Source organism: Crocuta crocuta, unplaced genomic scaffold (assembly GCF_008692635.1).
Source record: "Crocuta crocuta isolate KB4526 unplaced genomic scaffold, BGI_CrCroc_1.0 scaffold95, whole genome shotgun sequence".
NCBI lineage: Eukaryota > Metazoa > Chordata > Mammalia > Carnivora > Hyaenidae > Crocuta > Crocuta crocuta.
Genome location: NW_027530971.1, coordinates 161,579 through 179,441, shown reverse-complemented (window position 1 = coordinate 179,441; position 17,863 = coordinate 161,579). Strand labels below are relative to the sequence as shown.

The window sequence follows — 17,863 nt, the reverse complement described above, 5'->3', positions numbered from 1 at the left end:
AAATCAGTAAACATTAAAAAAAAATTATTTGACCAATGCTTAATGTGATCTGCCTTAAGACAACAAAAATATGAGGAAGTACTGTTGGGTGAATAGGCTGTCTTTCATTGTCATTACTGATTTCTTCTTTTTCTAAAATATAAATATTAACTCTAAAGGTGTAAGATTTCAGATCTATTTCAAATCTATATTTTTTAAAATTTACAGAAAGTTACCACATAACTTGTTTGGAAAAAGAAAATGACTTAGAAATTAGTGTCAATATTTTCTAAAATGATAAACAGGTAATAGAGGATATTCCAGTAACTATTGGCATGATGAGGTCATTATATTTTGTGCTATCTCTAATGACCTAAAATTCATAGAGTAATTTACTTTCTCCTTGTTTACTCTTTTTCAAAATCAAACTTCTGTTAGTTTTCCCAGTTCACTAGCATCATATTCTAATTCCCTATTAAATCATTGAGTAGCTCTTGGCTTTAATTACTCTGACTTCAAGGCCATATTTAAAAAAAATCAAAAGACACTGAGAACTGTTCTGAAAAAAACAAAAATAATCCATTTCAATATAGATTTTAAAAAGATCTCTTCTGAAGCTAGGAACAATCTATAGTTACACACTGACTTTGTGGTTGCTTTTTAGACTATGCATATAGTAATCTTTTACATTTTCCTGTGTAAACCTAATCATAGAAATTTTTACCAATTCTCTACTCAAGTAAAATTCTATATATATTCCCTGTGGAAATGTAAGTATGTGCCGTTCAAAAATTCTCAAAAAAAGTGTTCAAAGATTGCTGCTTTTGCTTCTTTTGGACACCTTGGAAACTTTATTAACAACTGTGAATATGAAAAATACAAAAGAAAACAGTAACAAAGCCCTCTCTACATAAACATCCAGCACAGTTCATTGTTAAAAACAGCCAAACCTCAAACTACTGTATTTCAATATCTGTACTGAAAGCGTGTGCATTGTGACTATTATATGTTGCACGTCTTTCATTCACTGTAATCATTCATGAAAGGGATTTGTCTGTTTTCTTCTTGTGGTTGTATATATCAGGTAAATTTTCTTCCAAAGAGCCATGTGTCCTATATAATATTGAACCACTTTGATATGAAGATATTTGTACCCTTATAACAATTTACTAGTCATGATATAGTACTACAGTAAGATAGCTCTAATTCTCTTCAAAATTGTTGCATCCCTTTTATAGAATGTTTATATTCCCATAAGGATTAAGTTTTCTCTCTTCTTATAACCTAGGATGAAGCTATTTTTTTGTGTGTGTGCTTTTTCTTTATCATTGGCCCCTTCATTCTGAGCACTTTATGCTGTCTCTAATGGGATCTATTTTTGCACTGGAATACCTGAGAATTGCAAAACTAGACAAAAGTTTCACAACAGATTTCTAAGTTAAATCATTTTCATTAAAAGGAAAAAAAAGAAAAAAATTTTGTATGTCAATAACTTTATATGAAGTATTAAGAAAACATATTTCTATGTTGTAATGAGTCACGAAATAAAGCTGTGGCAGTTCTGCTGGTCTATGCAAATTTATTTCCATGCAACCATAGCACCACCTACTGTTGACGCTTATAAAGCCATTAGGAGAGTAAGAAATAACCGCCTCTAGTGGGGAAGCTATCTAGTAGAAAAGCTATGTAATAATAGCCTGTAGTAGAAAAGGCTAAATGTCCTGTTACAAAAGAGGGCTGGGGGGACTACTTGGAAATAAAAGAAAGGGTGTTTGCTCTTTCATAATTCAGTTAAGATCAGTAAATATTAAGAGGTTTTTAGATAAAACTCAGCTTAATGATTTTGAAGCTATAGAGATCTCTGAAAATACTGTGTAGCTAAGCCTATTTAATAAAAATCTCACTGCTTTATTTGGCATAGTAGCTCCAAAAGCTGCCTTCAGTTGCTCTTTGCTGATTCAACTGAAAATACAAGGACAGAGCGTGGCAAGCATCCTGGAAAGGTGTTGGGTATGTGGCCTGGGGGGGCATGCAGAAATATGGAAATAGTAGAGGAATGTCGGAGGTGCCTGCCTTCTGTAAGAAATGCTGTGCAATCACAAGGCAAGGCAAGGCTCTGATGAGACACATGGATGTAGTTTTCATAGCTCACTAGCAAAGTCTCAGAAAAGTTGTTTGCTTATCTCGCTATGTGAAGAACCTCCGTCAAACACCCCCGGTAGGCTGCACAGTGGACTCATGGCTCTGTGTGGGACTGCCTCTGAATGGCCGGGAAAATGGGTAGTGAGCAGTTCTTTGCTGATGTTCATGTCTGACTGTGTGCCAAGGGTCTTGGTTGGTTTATGATGGAGCCTTCTAGGCCACTCAGTCTCTGCATCCCAGCTCTGTCTTTCCCTCTTAAATGTTCACATTACCACAACTTCAGTGAAATGCTAGAAAACTGTTTCTTTGTGGAAAATGACCACTAAAGGAGAGAAGAAAACTACTGAAAAATGAAAAGGCAAGTAATTTAGATAATGTAAATAATGTGTGAGTCTTGAGGAAAACCATCTATTTAGAGAAAAGCCTAAATAAACATTTGAAGGTTCAAATAAACCTTGGAACCTTTAAAATGTTAGCGCTATATTAAGCATGAAAAAGTATAAGAAAATTAGCTACGTTTTTCCAGTGTTTTACTGTATTGTGAGGTACTTCGTGTAGTCCTTAATTACCTGTCTGCCGTTTATGGTGTAGTCAATACCATTTGATATGTGAGGAAATTGTGGCTCAGTAGATAAAGAACTTGTTTAGACCACTATTAAAATGGCAGAGGGTTCTTTCTGGTGAGATGGGGTATCAGTTAAAACTGCTGTCATAACAGTCTGGAATCCTACAGTAATTTAACAAATATTGAACTCTATGTACCATATACTTTTCTAGATTCTGAGGATGTAGTGTTGAAGACAGAATTCCTGCTCTAATGAACTAAAATTTCAGTGGGGAAATTCTATTCGCATTCACGATAGTGTGTAGACAAATATAATAAATTCAGACTATAGTAAGTGCTTAGAACAAAATGAGCCATGGCAATGAGATAATGATGGAGAGGCAGCCATCTGAAGAGTGATATTTAAGCTCAGATCTGATAAAATAAGCAGGAGCCAACATTTGAAGGTGGGTACAGAGAACATTCCTGGATGAAGGAACACCTGGTGGCAAAGGCCCTGGGAAGAAACTTGGCAAGCTGGGAAAGGAGGGAGAGAATTCCAGTGTGTCCGGAGTGGTAGATGGGGCAGAAACCAGGACCTGTAGCGCCTCGCAGGCCATGTTAAGGTATCTGGATTTTATTGTTAGTGCAACGAGGAGCCACTGGAGAGTTTTAAACAAGGTAGTAGTTTTAACTAATCAGTGTTTCAGAAAAATGCTGGTGTGTATGGGGAGAAATGATAGTAGGGAGGCAAAGAGACATTGGGAGGGATAGGAATGCTCAGAATCTCTTTTATAGACAGAGCCAAAGGCACTGTTGACAAGCTTTATGTGGGGGTTGAGGGGGAGAGAGCTATCAAGGTGATTTGTAGTTTGTGACCCAAACTAGGTAGGTGGTTGTGTTAAAATATGGTTGCTATTTCAGTCTGGTACTCAGGAACAAATGGGAGAGAAGATAAAAACGTGTGAGACATCAGCACAGTACATGTATTTAAGCCTTGGGACTGAATGATCTGACCTATAGAGAAAATTGAGACAGAATATTCCTGAGCCCTGAGAGCCTACCCACATTTAGAGAGAAGCCAGCAAGGGAACAGGAAGCGGCCAGTGAGGAGGAAAACCTGAGTATGATGCCATATACTGAAGCTCAGACAGAATCCAGTGTTTCAGGAAGACAAAGGTGGTCAGTTGTGTCCAACACTGCAGAGAAGATGAGCAAGGTAAAGGCACAGGAAAGGATTGAATTTGGTAAGACAGAGGTCTTCGGTGACCCTCTGTAGGTCATTTCAGTAGACTGACAAGGATCAGGTTGAGGGAAGAACAAGAGTGAAGAGGGTGAATATACATCTCACTCTACGGAGAGCTCTGCTTTAACAGGAAGCAGAAAACATGACAACAGATCACAAAGCTTTTATTTGGATTTCTGTCTGTTAATAGTATAGGCTGCACCTGAACACCATCTCCCCTCTCCTTTCAATTTTTTGGTTTTAATCCTTTAGACATTTATTCTATTAAGAGTCTTAAAATGTACTTGCTTTGTAAATTTCCCTTAAGACAGCTAATTCATGATTTACTATTTTATATTCACAATATGTTTTAGAAACAACATAGCTCTAAATGTGGACTATCAAGAGACTTTGGAAGTACCTAGTTTTAGAATGCAGATGCACTCAACTAAAATGGAATTAAAGGTGCTTTAAGGAAAACTCTAGCCTATCTGTGGTGGTACTGAAAACTTTCCTTCTGGGATTATTACCAGGCTATTTTATTGATATAAATTAATATTTACAATAAAATTAAAATTATTACTGTGTCACTACTGTATAGCAACATCGTAAAAGCTCTAGAGAAGAGAATATAAATACAAAACACAAACAAAACCCTGCAGAATGGATATGTAGGCTTTTATTCAGGCAACAATTCCCATAACCATAAAGATCTCTTTAAAACAAAGAGTTGTCCCAAGTATCTTTGTTAGTGATACAAAATGAACAAAAATTAACTATAAATGAACACATTTCAGCACATAAAAAAAAGTCTTCTGAAGTTTTTAAACACTGAGAACTAATTACATTATATTCCAAGTTAGAGCGACTCATAATGTGAAAACCGTAATTAATACAGATGACACAGTGACACTGTACTTTGTCAAGGCAAAGAAATCTATTTGACCTTAGATTCTTAGGAATCCCATTTGATTACAAAATAAACTTTACTGGGCAAAAAAGATTTTAAAGCTAAAAAATAGGATGAAAAGATATTATATACAAATAATTTAAAAATATGAGATACAGAAATGTAAAATCATCAACTGAATTTAAGAAAGTGCTATAAAAGCAGAGGTTTGTCAAGATAGAGTATAAGGGATATTCAGAAACAAATGAAAAATCAAGATCCTCAAGTAGTTACGGCAAGCATTTCTAACGTGTAACAGACACAGAAATGCCAAGGGGAAAATGAACTATTTCCTGAGGTGGGAGGGAACAGAGGAAGGGGGGAAGAGGTGGCTTTAAAAGTGCAGAGACCTAGCAAATTCACTTACCACCTTCCAAAGAAAAGTGAGAATCTCTTAGGAGAATTTAAGCACCATTAGCAGACACATCTTACAGCAGTTAATGCAATGCTTCGTCTTTCAGTGGATAACTATTTCAAAGGTGAAAATGACGTAGGAAGCAGAAGCATATTCTGCTGAGACACGAGGTAATTGACACTCTCCCGAACTGGAAAAAAGCATTTCATAAGAAGGCATATAAAGTTATTGACTAAACGAGATTTGCTGTACTAATAATTCATGCCTAGTGAAATAGCTCACCAGCTGCCACAACTCTGGGATCCTCATGAGATTGGTGTCTCCCAGCTGCACGACTGTCTGCACTCTCATTCCACCAAAGAACGTGAACTGCAGAAATAACCAAAAATAGATTCTAAAAGGCTATGGCGTTACTACAAGTAAGGAATACAGAAAAATTAATCAGAAACATTGTCTTATTCTTTAAATCAAAATAGTGAATATCAAAAAGGTAAAATTAAATATGTTATTAAGATTTCAGAAGGGTCAGGGATTTGGGAGAGAAATTCATAAATCAATCAAACTGGTTTTATAGCTGAGGAAACAGATGGCTGGAGAGAAAAAGTAAGTAATAGCATTAAAGACACAATCAAGGCTGGACCCAAGTTTTATGATGTCCTACTGTGTTCTATTTTATTAAAAAAAAAAGCAAGATTATAAAAAAAAGTGTACTACAAAAATTTGGATGATACAAAAAAAATTAAAAGCATAATTTGGGGGTGCCTGGATAGGTCAGTCACCTGAACATCTGACTCTTGACTTCAGCTCAGGTCATGATCTTACAGTCATGAGATAGAGCCCATGTTGGGCTCTGTGCTGAGTGTGGAGCCTGCTTAAGATTGCTTAAGATTTTCTCTCTCCCTCTGCCCCTCTCCCCCACTCCCTTGTGGTCTCTTTCTCTCTCTCCCTAAAATAAAATTTAAAAAATAAATAAAACTAGCATAATTTTTAACTACTCAGAGAAAACCTCTATTAATATTCAGTGTATTTCTTTAAAAAATTAGTAAAATCAAATTAGGGTCTTACTGTATACTATGTTTAGGAGTATTTTTAAAAATCAACAATGTATATTTCCATGGTAGTAACCTTAATTTTTAATGGCTGTGTGAATTCCTGCTTGTGACAATTTTTTTATCCCAGTCCCTTATTGTTGATTATTTACATTATTCAAAATATTTCAGGATTCTACAGAATACTGAAATTTTTTTATAACTAAATGTAATTTACATTAGCTGTATAGATTTTGGAAAATGGAGATAAAAAGAAAGTAGGAATCATTTCTAATCCTACCACCCTAAAATAACCATTTTTCTATTTTGGTGTATGTCTTTCCATATTTATGTGTATATGTGTATGTTTTTATATGTTTACATATTTATATACACACAGTGTACATGCTACATAAGGTACATGACCTATGATGTAAATGTCTATTTATGTACTACAAGTATATTACATAGATAGGGTCATACCACCCTGTTTCCAGTGTTTCCTTATGTAAATAATGTTGACATAAACTTTCTGAAAGCAGCAGCTACATGTAGATCTACAATAATAACCATGTAAAAGACAACTACTAGTAACATTTATTGGGTGCTTACTATATACCAGGCCTCATTCTAAGAGTATTGCATGTATTAACTCATTTAATTTTCACAGTACTCTTAGGTTATGATTATCATTATGTTATCGATGAATAATGTAAGGCACTGTAAGGTTAAGTAACTCATGCTAAGTCACAAAGACAGTAAGTGGTGAAGCTGGGATTCAAACCCAGGCAGTCTGGATCTGAGTATTTCCTCTATATAAACTCTTAAAATTCAAACTGAGAGAACCAAAGAGTATTTTATATATACTTCTATAGGTACTGTGTACATATTATCTCCTGAGTACTCAGCATATTACTCTTCTATTCTGAAAATGAATTTAAGATTAAAAACTGCACACATGTCTTTGGTAGCTTTTTCTTATAAAAGTTATGTATGCCCATTGTAAAAAAAAATAGACTTAATAAACATTAGCATCATCATTCATATCATCATTTACATCCTTTCAAGCTTCCTATATAACCTAACATACTACACAACTATGCATGTTTCCTAGAATATAGGAAAAAATAATTTAAAAATTAAACCTTTTATTTTTATTGCCAAATTTTGGGAAACGAGTAAGACAGTATAAACCCTACACAGTATATAAGTACTTATTTTCCCCAACTTATCAAATACTTTATATGTCTTTATTAGGTAAAAATGGCATCTCATTATTGTCTTACTCTGTATCTTCTTTAGTAGTCATTTGTAGGTGTAACTTTGCATAAATCTTCATTTTTCTTTTTGCTTTTGAATTTCACTTAAGGTTTTTTGGGGCATCTAGAAAGATTGAAACTTTGTTTTTATTTTTAATTTTTTTAGAGAGAGGGAGAACGAGCAAGGGAGAGGGACAGAGAGAGAGAGAAAATTTTAAGGAAGTTCCATGCTCAGCACAGAGCCCAACGCAGAGCTTGATCCCACGACTCTGGGATCATGACTTGAACCAAAATCAAGAGTCAGAAGCTCAACCAACTGAGCCGCAGGTACCTCTTTTTTATGTTATTTAAGTAGGCTTCACTCCCAGTGTGGAGCCCAATGTGGGGCTTAAACTCCCGATCCCCAGATCAAGACCTGAGTTGAGATCAAGAGTCAGATGCTCAACCTTCTGAGCTACCCAGGTGCCCCTGAGCCTTTTAAAAATAAAATCATCCACCCAAAAAATAATCCAGTGAAGAAATGGGCAAAAGACATGAATAGACACTTTTCCAAAGAAGACATGCAGATGGCTAAAAGACACATGAAAAAATGCTCAACATTACTCATCATCAGGGAAATACAAATCAAAACCACAATGAGATACCACCTCACACCTGTCAGAATGGCTAAAATTAACAACTCAGGCAACAACAGATGTTGGCAGGGATACCGAGAAAGGGGAACCCTTTTGCACTGTTGGTGGGAATGCAAACTGGTGCAGCCACTCTGGAAAACAATTTGGAGCTCCTTCCAAAAATTAGAAATAAAACTACTCTATTATAAAGTAGATAAGGAGATATGGTATATATATATATATATATATTCAGTGGAATATTACTTGTGGTGATCAAAAAGAATAAAATCTTGCCATTTGAAACAACATGGATGGAGCTAGAGTATATAATACTAAGCAAAATAAGTCAGTCAGAGAAAGACAAATATCAGATGATTTCACTCATATGTGGAATAAGAAACAGATAAACATATGGGAAGGGAAGCAAAAATAATATAAAAACAGAGGAAAACAAACCATAAGAGACTCCTAAATACAGAGAACAGAGTTGGTGGTGGGGTGTTGGGTGGGGAGAAGGGCTAAAGGGGTAAGGAGCATTAAGGAGGACACTGGTTGGGATGAACACTGGGTGTTATATGTAAGTGATGAATCACTAAATTCTATTCCTGAAAAAAAATATATTTTTTATTAAAAACATAAAATAATAAAATAACATTAATTGATTTTTTTCCTTTACTGTTTCTTTACTTGTTTTTTTAGCTTAGAAATATAGTTCTTATCCATATCATTAAATACGTTTATATTTTACTTTAGTAATTCTATGACTTCTTTTGGTCTACAATGAAATCTATAATCCATTTCAAGTCTAGTTCAGTATATGGTGTGAGCTGGACATCTAGTGATTTTCATAATTTTTCTCCTCTTCATATATTTTCCAACTTAAATATCTTTTTCTGTGTATTCTGATTGTTTTCTTAGGATATATTACTAGAAGTTAAATTTCTGGGTGAAGATCAGAAACTCAGCTTTGAATGTGTTAGGTTTGAGATGTCCATTGGACATTCAAGTGAGGAAGTTGAGGCAAATAGATATAATGAGTCTTTCAAATATTTTACTTGCTATTCTTATCTATCCTCAGAGATAAACTTTACATATGTTTTTAAGAGTTTGCCACAAAACACTCTCTGAAATTCTGACTGTAATAACTTTCAACTTTAAAAGTTAAATGCCCCAAACAGATGTTTCAAAAATCAATTTAGAGAATGCCCGTCTGGCTCAGTGGGAAGAGCATTCAATTATTGATCTTGGTGTTGTGAGTTTGAGCCCCAAACTGGGTGAGGAGATTACTTAAGTATACTTTATAAATGAATGAATGAATAAATAATTAATACAGGTATGTATATTTATCTGTATGCTGTGTATACCTGCACTGAAGTGTTTAAGAGGTCATTTTTATTTTAAATTTATTTATTTATTTAGAGAGAGTGTGCATGTCCATGAGCGAGTCAGGGAGGGTCAGAGAAAGAGGGAGAGAGAGAGAATCCCAAGCAGGCTCCACTTAGTGTAGAGCCTGACACAGGGCTTAACCCCACGACTGTGAGATCATGACCTAAGCCAATATCAAGAGTTGTAAAATTATATAATATAAACTTATATTATAAAATATATATATATATTGTATATATATATAATAACATTTTGGTCTACTTACTCCTATGTCACTCACATATATATACGATATATATATGAATATGCGTGGATATATATTTGTACACACACACACAAATATATATAAACGACATATATACGAATGACATATAGACCAAAATGCTAACAGCATTATCTCTAAGTGGTGAAAATGCTTTTCCCCCTTTAGGGCATGTCCATGTATTTAGCATGTGTAAAAATATGTACTACTTTTTCATTCAAGGGCAGTCTCTCTACCCCAAGTAATGTTATTTTAAAAAGCCAACAAAAGTGGGGACACCTGGGTGGCTCAGTCAGTTACACATCTGACTTCGGCTCAGGTCATGATCTCACAGTTTGTGGGTTCGAGCCCTGCGTCGGGCTATGGTCTGACAGCTAGCTCAGAGCCTGGAGCCTACTTTGGATTCTGTGTCTCCCTCTCTCTCTGCCCCTCCCCTGCTCACGCTCTTTCTCTTTCAGAAATAAATAAAAAACATTTTTTAAAAAGCCAACGAAAGTGAACTTAGAGGACAAAAAGATGAAAGAACAGATATATTTCTTAGGCTCTTTGCAGTTTTTCACCATTCTGATGTGTCATGGAAAACAATAGTTCAACATTTGACAAAGCCTCCATGAGGTGTTAACATTCTAAACAAAGAAGACATAAAACAGGTTTTTTCAACCTTTAAAATTACAGAAATCCTATAACTCTGAAAAGTTAAATAAATGCTGTAATGAAGAAGAGAGACAAATTGGCCCAAGAAACCTAGTAGATCACCAGTATACTTTGCAATTTCATAGAAGAAATAGACAACTGTACCTCTGTTGAGTGCTCCATATTCTGTGTGGAAAACTCCAACTAGTTTTGAGTAGCCTAGATCCACATGGGCATTAAGTGCCCTTCTAAATGCGTCACCCCACAGAGCTGGCCCACCTGGTTTCATCTGAAAAATAACCAGCTCATAGACTCCTAGAATAGGGAAAAAAACAATTGTTTTACAAAAGATAATCAGGAAATTTCTAATCAGGTTAGTCTGGTTCCACTGGAAGGCTGATTTGGAGGATCATACAACTGTACACATTTATGAATTGTGGCATTATTTTTCCTTGCTTTTATGTTTAGCAAGTCCTTGTCCAAGTTTAAGGATCAGTTGTTAAGCTTATACAGAAAGACAAAAATGGAAGATATATTAAGCTATTATCTGAAATATTTTTAATCTATAAATTTTGTCAATAAAATATTGAGAATTTACATTAGGACTAGATTTTTGAGCTGCCTGAATCTGCACTTTAGGTAAGAAATGAATTAGAAAAGAATTCTCTGATCTCCTGTATTTCCTCTTCTTTCCAATTTTAAGAGGAAATACAGCAGATCAGAGAATTCTTTTCTTTCCAACTTTAAGGGAAAATACTTTTCTGTTTATATAATTTCCCCCTACAGGATTCCATTTCTAATAGGAACAAATGATGGAGCCAGTGATGTCTGAAGTTTTGAGTGGAAGGAAAAAATCCAAAACAACTGAAGGGATGATTTCATTGTTCTTTTTTTTTTTTTTTTAAATGTTTTTTATTTATTTCTAGGAGAGAGAGAGAGAGAGAGAGAGACAGCGTAAGCAGGGGAGGGTCAGAGAGAGAGGGAGTCACAGACTGAACCTAAGCGACAAATCTTTCAAAAACAGCAAGAAGACAAATCTTTGGTATTTATTTTCAAAATGAGAAATAAAAGGAAAACCAAACTGTTAAACTACAGTAATTCAGCTTACCAGTTTAAGTCCCCTAAAACAGTCTTACAAGCAAAAATATCCTTAATATTTTAAGATTAACTGTAATTTGTATGTAAAAAAATATGAAATTATGATATAATTTCATATATTACTTTTCACTTACCAATACATGTTTTCTCTGCTCCCATCCTAAGCTTTTTAAACTTTGCTTCTTATGTCAACTTTTTATACTCATACCTCAACTTTAAGGGATTTTCCAAATTGGGAGAAAAATATCATTATTCAATGTTCATTGTTTTAGTAAGCAAAGAGTTAAAATTCATTTTTATTTCTAAAATATTTTCCTGTATAAGGCACAGAGGATTAATTGTCCCTATGGAAGTGAGGTTTTTATAGCTTGAAATTTTCTCTATCAAAATTCAAAGTAATTAAGAGGGAAGGACTTACCTTCTTTTGAAGGCTTTTCTAATTTGCACCATGGCACCAGGTAAGTAATCTCAAACTCTTGTTCATCTATGAAAGCCAGATTTGGAATGAGAAATTGTTGCCAATCCTTACTTTTGGCCACGGCTTTCCGAACTTCAGTTTGATGAGCAAAATTATCTGTGGGAAGCAAAGGAGTAAAAAAGTAAAAATTTATTTAAAAACACCTATGCCTTTTTTTGGGGGGGGATTTCATTCAATGCAGCAAATGTTTATTGAGGCTACATGAGGACGCTGTTAGATCACTAGAGATACCAACATAAACAGATATGACATCCGTTCTGAAGTTTCTCATGGTCTAAAAGGGGAAAAGGAATTTAACAACTAATGATAATGTCATATAGTGGGGTTTATAATCTCTGTTCCTTAGTAGGCAGTTGTGTGACTTAGGTTAAGTTACTGAATCTTTCTGTGCCTGTTTCGTACTCTGTGAAATGGGGATAATGATACAATATCTACCTCCAGGACTACTGTGAAGATTGAATGAATTACTATATGAAAGCTTTGAGCAGTGTTTGGCACATAGATAGCACTCACTATATATTAATTATTCCTATTGTTTGACACATTTAAACTATAGTGCCAGTGTAGAGAAAGACTATTTTTCTTTGGTGGTAGTGGTGATGGTGGTGGTGGTGGTGTATGCTCAGGTCAAGGTACACTCTGAATTAAGTTTAACATAAATAAAAGGAAGATGTGCCTTTTTACCCTCTTCTTCGAATATCTTCCAAAGAAATCATGCTGATTCTCTTTCTTATGATTGCCATTCTTTTTACCCAGTATTTATTTCTCTTACGTTTGTTACTCAAATATTTACTAACATTTAGGCCTACTATTATATTTACTTTTAGCGCCTCATTGAGACTAATGAGTTTTATGGTTTATGCAGGGCATCTTAGAGCTTAAGTGAGTTACATCAGGACCTTACTAGTGATTTTTTAATGGGACATTAATCCACTGGTGGCATATTAAAGCATAAATTTTGCTTTAGTGGGGTTAGTTCTATTACAATATGGAGAACCCCTAAACTATGGCCATGTTAGATAAAGAATGAACACTTTCATATTAAAGTACTTCATGACTATTAACTTTGGACACTGATGCTTAAACACTAAGTTAAGGTATTGAAATTCTTTGGATTTCATCAAGTCCTGATGTGGACTTCACAAAGATTAGACACTGGAGTAACATACAGTCTGGAAATGCCTGTAACCTGTTCTTCTTTGACAATTAAACTTCAACAGTAAGAAAAAAGAACTCTCCCATCCTTTACGATCTTAACCTACTTGGGCTCTTACAACCCCTGCTATATTTTTTTTATAACTATTCTTTACGATAAGCCATTTATAATTTTTCTGAGAATTAAAGTCTAGTTCACAATTTTATGACTTGAAATACGAGATGCCGTACTTTCCTATTATGGTAACATAAGGATTTAGGCAAAGGGTTGTTAAAGGTGTACCCCAGGGAGGAGGAATTACTCAATTCACTTTTTTGCTGTTGTTCCCCATTTCAAAAGTTTAATTTAACCTGTGGGTGTTTATACTAATCTACATCTAAGAACTAAGCATCATGTTAACACTAAACAGAAAGAAAATCTATACTGAACCCTTAAGCTGGAAAAACCATACCGTACTTCCAAATATGAAACACTTTATTCATTCTGCCTCCAAATTCTACAGTCCAGAATCCAACCAGTTCAGAGTGAGCTGTCCGAAGATGTATGTTTTTCTTAATATTTTCCAGGAACTCATTCATCTTTGAGGGCTTAAGGCAATAAGTACGAAATTCATAGAATGTTCCATCATATTGTCTGGGGCCCGTAGCAAAAGATGAGCACACCTAAAGAAAGATAAGGCAAATTTAAATATTTTGGGAAGGCAGGGTTTATAATATTGTTACATCCAAATCTGAATCTAGAAACAAGGGACACTCATTAGAATCAAAATCCATGTTTGTATCACTGTTGTCATCTCTCCTTAGACATTCGTTTAGAGAGATGTCAATAAAGACAACTACTCTAAATATGCTGAATATATAGCTACTGCTTCTTAGCAGGGATCTACTGTTAGCCACTTTATGAAATTTTATCATAAGAAGGCACTAAGGTCTTAAAAGTCCTTTACTCAAGAACTACAATTAGGATTCTAATAAACTTGCAAATGTCTTACGTTATTTAGCCAATATTCTATTTTCAGTCAATACTATATGTGTTACAGTTATGCAGTTAAATGACCTTTATAAAATATGCAAGTGTTTTGGCAGGCAAAATGGAAATGTCTTTACTTAGCAGAAAGACCTCTTTTTTTAGGTTTTTCTTAAAAATAAAAAAAATGCTATTCAGGTCAAAGTATTTATCATATCTAATGAAGTAGACCACTGGTAAAAGACAGGAATGAACTGTGATGCTAAAGAAAGTTATCATCTATCCAACCATATTATAATATGATGGTGGACTAAATCAATGCTACAAAGGAAAAATCAAGGAGTTAGAATAGTCTGAATCATTTTTAGGTTTAATTACAGATGCAGTGTGAAGAAGGGCATTTAATCCATCCAATTATACCAAACTGATGAAAATATCCTTTAAGAATCACTAGTTCTTTTTGCATTAGTCATATGCTATCTATATACATTTTTCTTCTAATTTAGTCCTCCAAGTCTGAATGATCTTAACATTAGCTAGGAAATGCCCTGCCAGAGATTATCCTTTGTGTATGTATATGCATATATGCATACACATGCACACACTCTCCTATGGCATTTGCATTTACAAATCCTTCTTACCATAGGTTTGGCTATCACATGCCAGTTTCATAAGACTTATTAATCAGAATTATCTATTAAAAGTTGTGGTATAGGAGTGCCTGGCTGGTTCAGTCGATAGAGCATATGTCTGACTTTCAATCTTAGGGTCATGAGTTCAAGACGCATTTTGGGTATGGAGCCTACTTTAAACATAATAAAGTTTTGGTACAGATCTATGGATTAGTTTTGGCTTTTTTTGACTCCCTGGTATGTCAAATGAAACCAGTAGGCTTCTTTATCTGACATAATTTACATTAAAACACACAATTATTTATGTACTTTGTGTATAAAGTCATAATTAGTTATATACTTGAGTTCATTCCCATCACGTCCCCTGTGATTTCTGTTCCTATTGCCCAAGTGTCCAAGCTTACTTGGAAACCAAGTATCCCCACAAAAACAATGGCAGATACTTCTACTTTTGGTAGACATGCTTCTTGTGTCATTTATGTTATGCAAATAAACAACTGCCTAGTATATAGTTTAAAAAGTAGTATAAATAAAATATATTAGAAAACATAACAGTTGGGTATTTATAACAATTGCTTTTATGTTGTTTTTCAGGGAATTTGTATTTGGAAACAAATGTGTGGTCAAAGGCACATATTTTTATTTTTTTTCAAATAAGAAACAGTAAGAGGGAAAGCCCAGGGAAAGGTAACAGCAGTGAGGTAAGCGTGTGTGCTTGTGGGGAGGTTATTTTTGTTAAAGGCAGAAACTACAATTATTTCTCGGGTAGGATTCAGAAGTGTTCCAGGCTCCCTTATCTTCAGGTTAGAGCTCATTTTCAGCAGCACTAACTTACAATGCAATTAAAAGAGAACACTTGGGTGACATCTAATAAAATCACAGTCCAGAATTGTTGTAAGGAGTAACTGTTGGCCCTGCCCAAGAGTTAGGATCGGAAGGATAAAGACTATTGCTAATCTTGGGTGAATGGGCCATTACTGGCTCTTCTTCAGTCTTCACCAGAAAGTCAGTCTCTAGAGTAGGTTAATTCCCTTCCTATGTACCTTTCGAGAAAGGAGTACATGCCTAAATATCAAAAGGAAAAAACAAAAACAAAACTGTAGCTTCACAGAATACGCCGGTTCTCAGCAGTTAGGCTAAATCACAAAAATCTACTGTTCACGTTTCTCATCCAATGTTAAATGAGATTGTTATCATGTCTGCTCTGACGTTCCTAACCCTGCCTGTCTTGGACACGGCCTATAGGAAACAGTGAGAGGCTGGGCTGGATGCTCCACCACCCATACCCTGGGCCTCTTCAAGGTTCTCTGCAGAACTCTCATTAAGTTGTGTGCGTTTCATTTAAACAAGAGAGGTCACTTCTGTCGCCAGCTGCTGGTTGACCTATTTCTCCAGTACTTTTGGTCTGGAGGGGGCGGTGGCTGGTCAAATGACAAATAAACATAAAAGGCCCCATGAGCAAGCACCAGGCACAATCCCCAACGTGGAGAACGCAGGCGGCTGGGCGGCAAAACCGCAGCAACCAGAGCTTCAAGGTGTCCTCAGGGCCTCCTGGCACTTAAGCCAAAAAAAAAACCAAAAAAACAAACAAAAAAAAAACCCATTCGCGGTTACTCCCTAGTAGGCCTGGAGGCGACACTGACCAGTGGCCCTTCCCTGAGCCCTGCACAGCCTTGCTCCCACGAGTCCAGGGATACCCCACCTCCGGACTCTGGGACAAGCACTGGAACGACAATTTGGGCGCGGGAACGTCCTGGACGCATGCGCGAAACTCTCAAGTCTGGGCGCGCCAGCCGAGTAGCGCATGCGCGGGCCCTCGAGCTCCTCGTTGACGCCCCTCCCCTCCCCCAGGGCACGACTTGGGACCATCTCCAGCGGCGGGTACCTGAGGCGCGAGCGTCCGCGCAGCCAGGGCTCTAGTCAGGCCGCTTCGGAGGACGAGCATGGCGCGGCTGCGAGCGCTGGGAAGAACAGCTAGCCGGTATTCCTTCCTCGGTTGCTCCCGTTAGGGCTAACCTGCGTGGAAAAGAGCAGCGACCGGACTACTGGCGGACGCAGGCTGGGGCGGGACTCGGCGGCGGCAGCTCCGCCTCTGGTGCCTGGAGGTGCGGCGGCGCCGCCCGGTTGGCTGGTGTCGTCCGCTGGCCCTGCGCCCGTCGCGTTCGGGCCTGGCCCTCTCCGCCCCTCCGTTTCCTCAAACCTTCTCACCCAAACGTCAGAGGGGCGTTAGGATTGACTGAACGCGGGGAGCGTTGCTGTTCCACCTTTCTGAGCCAGTCAGCTCGTGTCCACGCGCAGTTGCGCACAGTTCTTAAAAGTCCGTGCGCAGAATGCGAGCGTGTTTGTCCTTTGAGAAGGAAGCATGATGCGTGCATGTATAATGCCGTGCGTTGAAAATCGTGGAGGATTTGTCCCGGTTCGTTTTTAGTCTGGGTGACTTCAGCGTCAGGACAGGGAGGCTTCATTTTTCCTCCTCAAATGCATTGTTTTCTCAAATCGCCAACCCAGCATGACCGTATGACGCTCCTAGTAATGATTGAAACTGTATTCCCCAGGAGCTCATTGGAATGGGGGTACCGAGCTAGGTATTAAAAAGTAAGTGGGGCTGGGGCGCCAGGGTGGATCAGTCGGTTAAGCGACCGGCTTCAGCTCAGGTCATGATCTCACGGTTCCTTGGTTCGAGACCCGCGTCGGGCTCTGTGCTGACAGCTCAGAGCCTAGAGCGTGCTTTGGATTCTGTGCCCCTCCCCCATTCACGCTCTTTCTCAATCTAAAAAAATAAACATTAAATTTTTTTTTTTAAAGTCAAAGTTAAACGTACATAGTTTGAAGTCAAACAGTTTTGTAAGTCTTAAAAAGCAAACCAAACCCTGGGTCTTTTCCTCCCTATCCCTGATTATTGGTCCCCAGAATAACTATTCTACGCATTTTCCAGGTGTTTCTTTTAGTGCTTTCTTCTGTTTTTCTAAATTACAGGCTTTTTCTAGTGTGTCCTGATATTTTCAGTAGTATCTGTTGCTTGGAAAATGAGGATTTAGGTCTCTTATATACCACTCCCTCAAAAAAACCTTCCCTTCCCCATCGGACAATGGTTACATTAAAAGTAGTTAATTGTCACATGATTAATTTACAGATTAATGTTTACATTTTTATTACT

The 17,863-nt window shown here is 36.7% G+C and overlaps 1 protein-coding gene across 1 annotated transcript; it reads right to left on the bottom strand.

Moving 5' to 3' along the window:
* Window positions 1-4,551: 4,551 nt before the first annotated feature.
* LOC144236177 (protein NipSnap homolog 3A-like) lies at window positions 4,552-16,882 on the bottom strand. Its single transcript, XM_077769782.1, has 6 exons — window positions 16,592-16,882; window positions 13,560-13,770; window positions 11,893-12,048; window positions 10,542-10,691; window positions 5,477-5,563; window positions 4,552-5,384 (listed from the first exon to the last, which is right to left on the bottom strand). Exons 1-6 carry the CDS (start codon window positions 16,649-16,651, stop codon window positions 5,308-5,310), a joined length of 741 nt encoding a protein of 246 aa, XP_077625908.1. The 5' UTR covers window positions 16,652-16,882; the 3' UTR covers window positions 4,552-5,307.
* Between the last annotated feature and the right edge of the window lie 981 nt (window positions 16,883-17,863).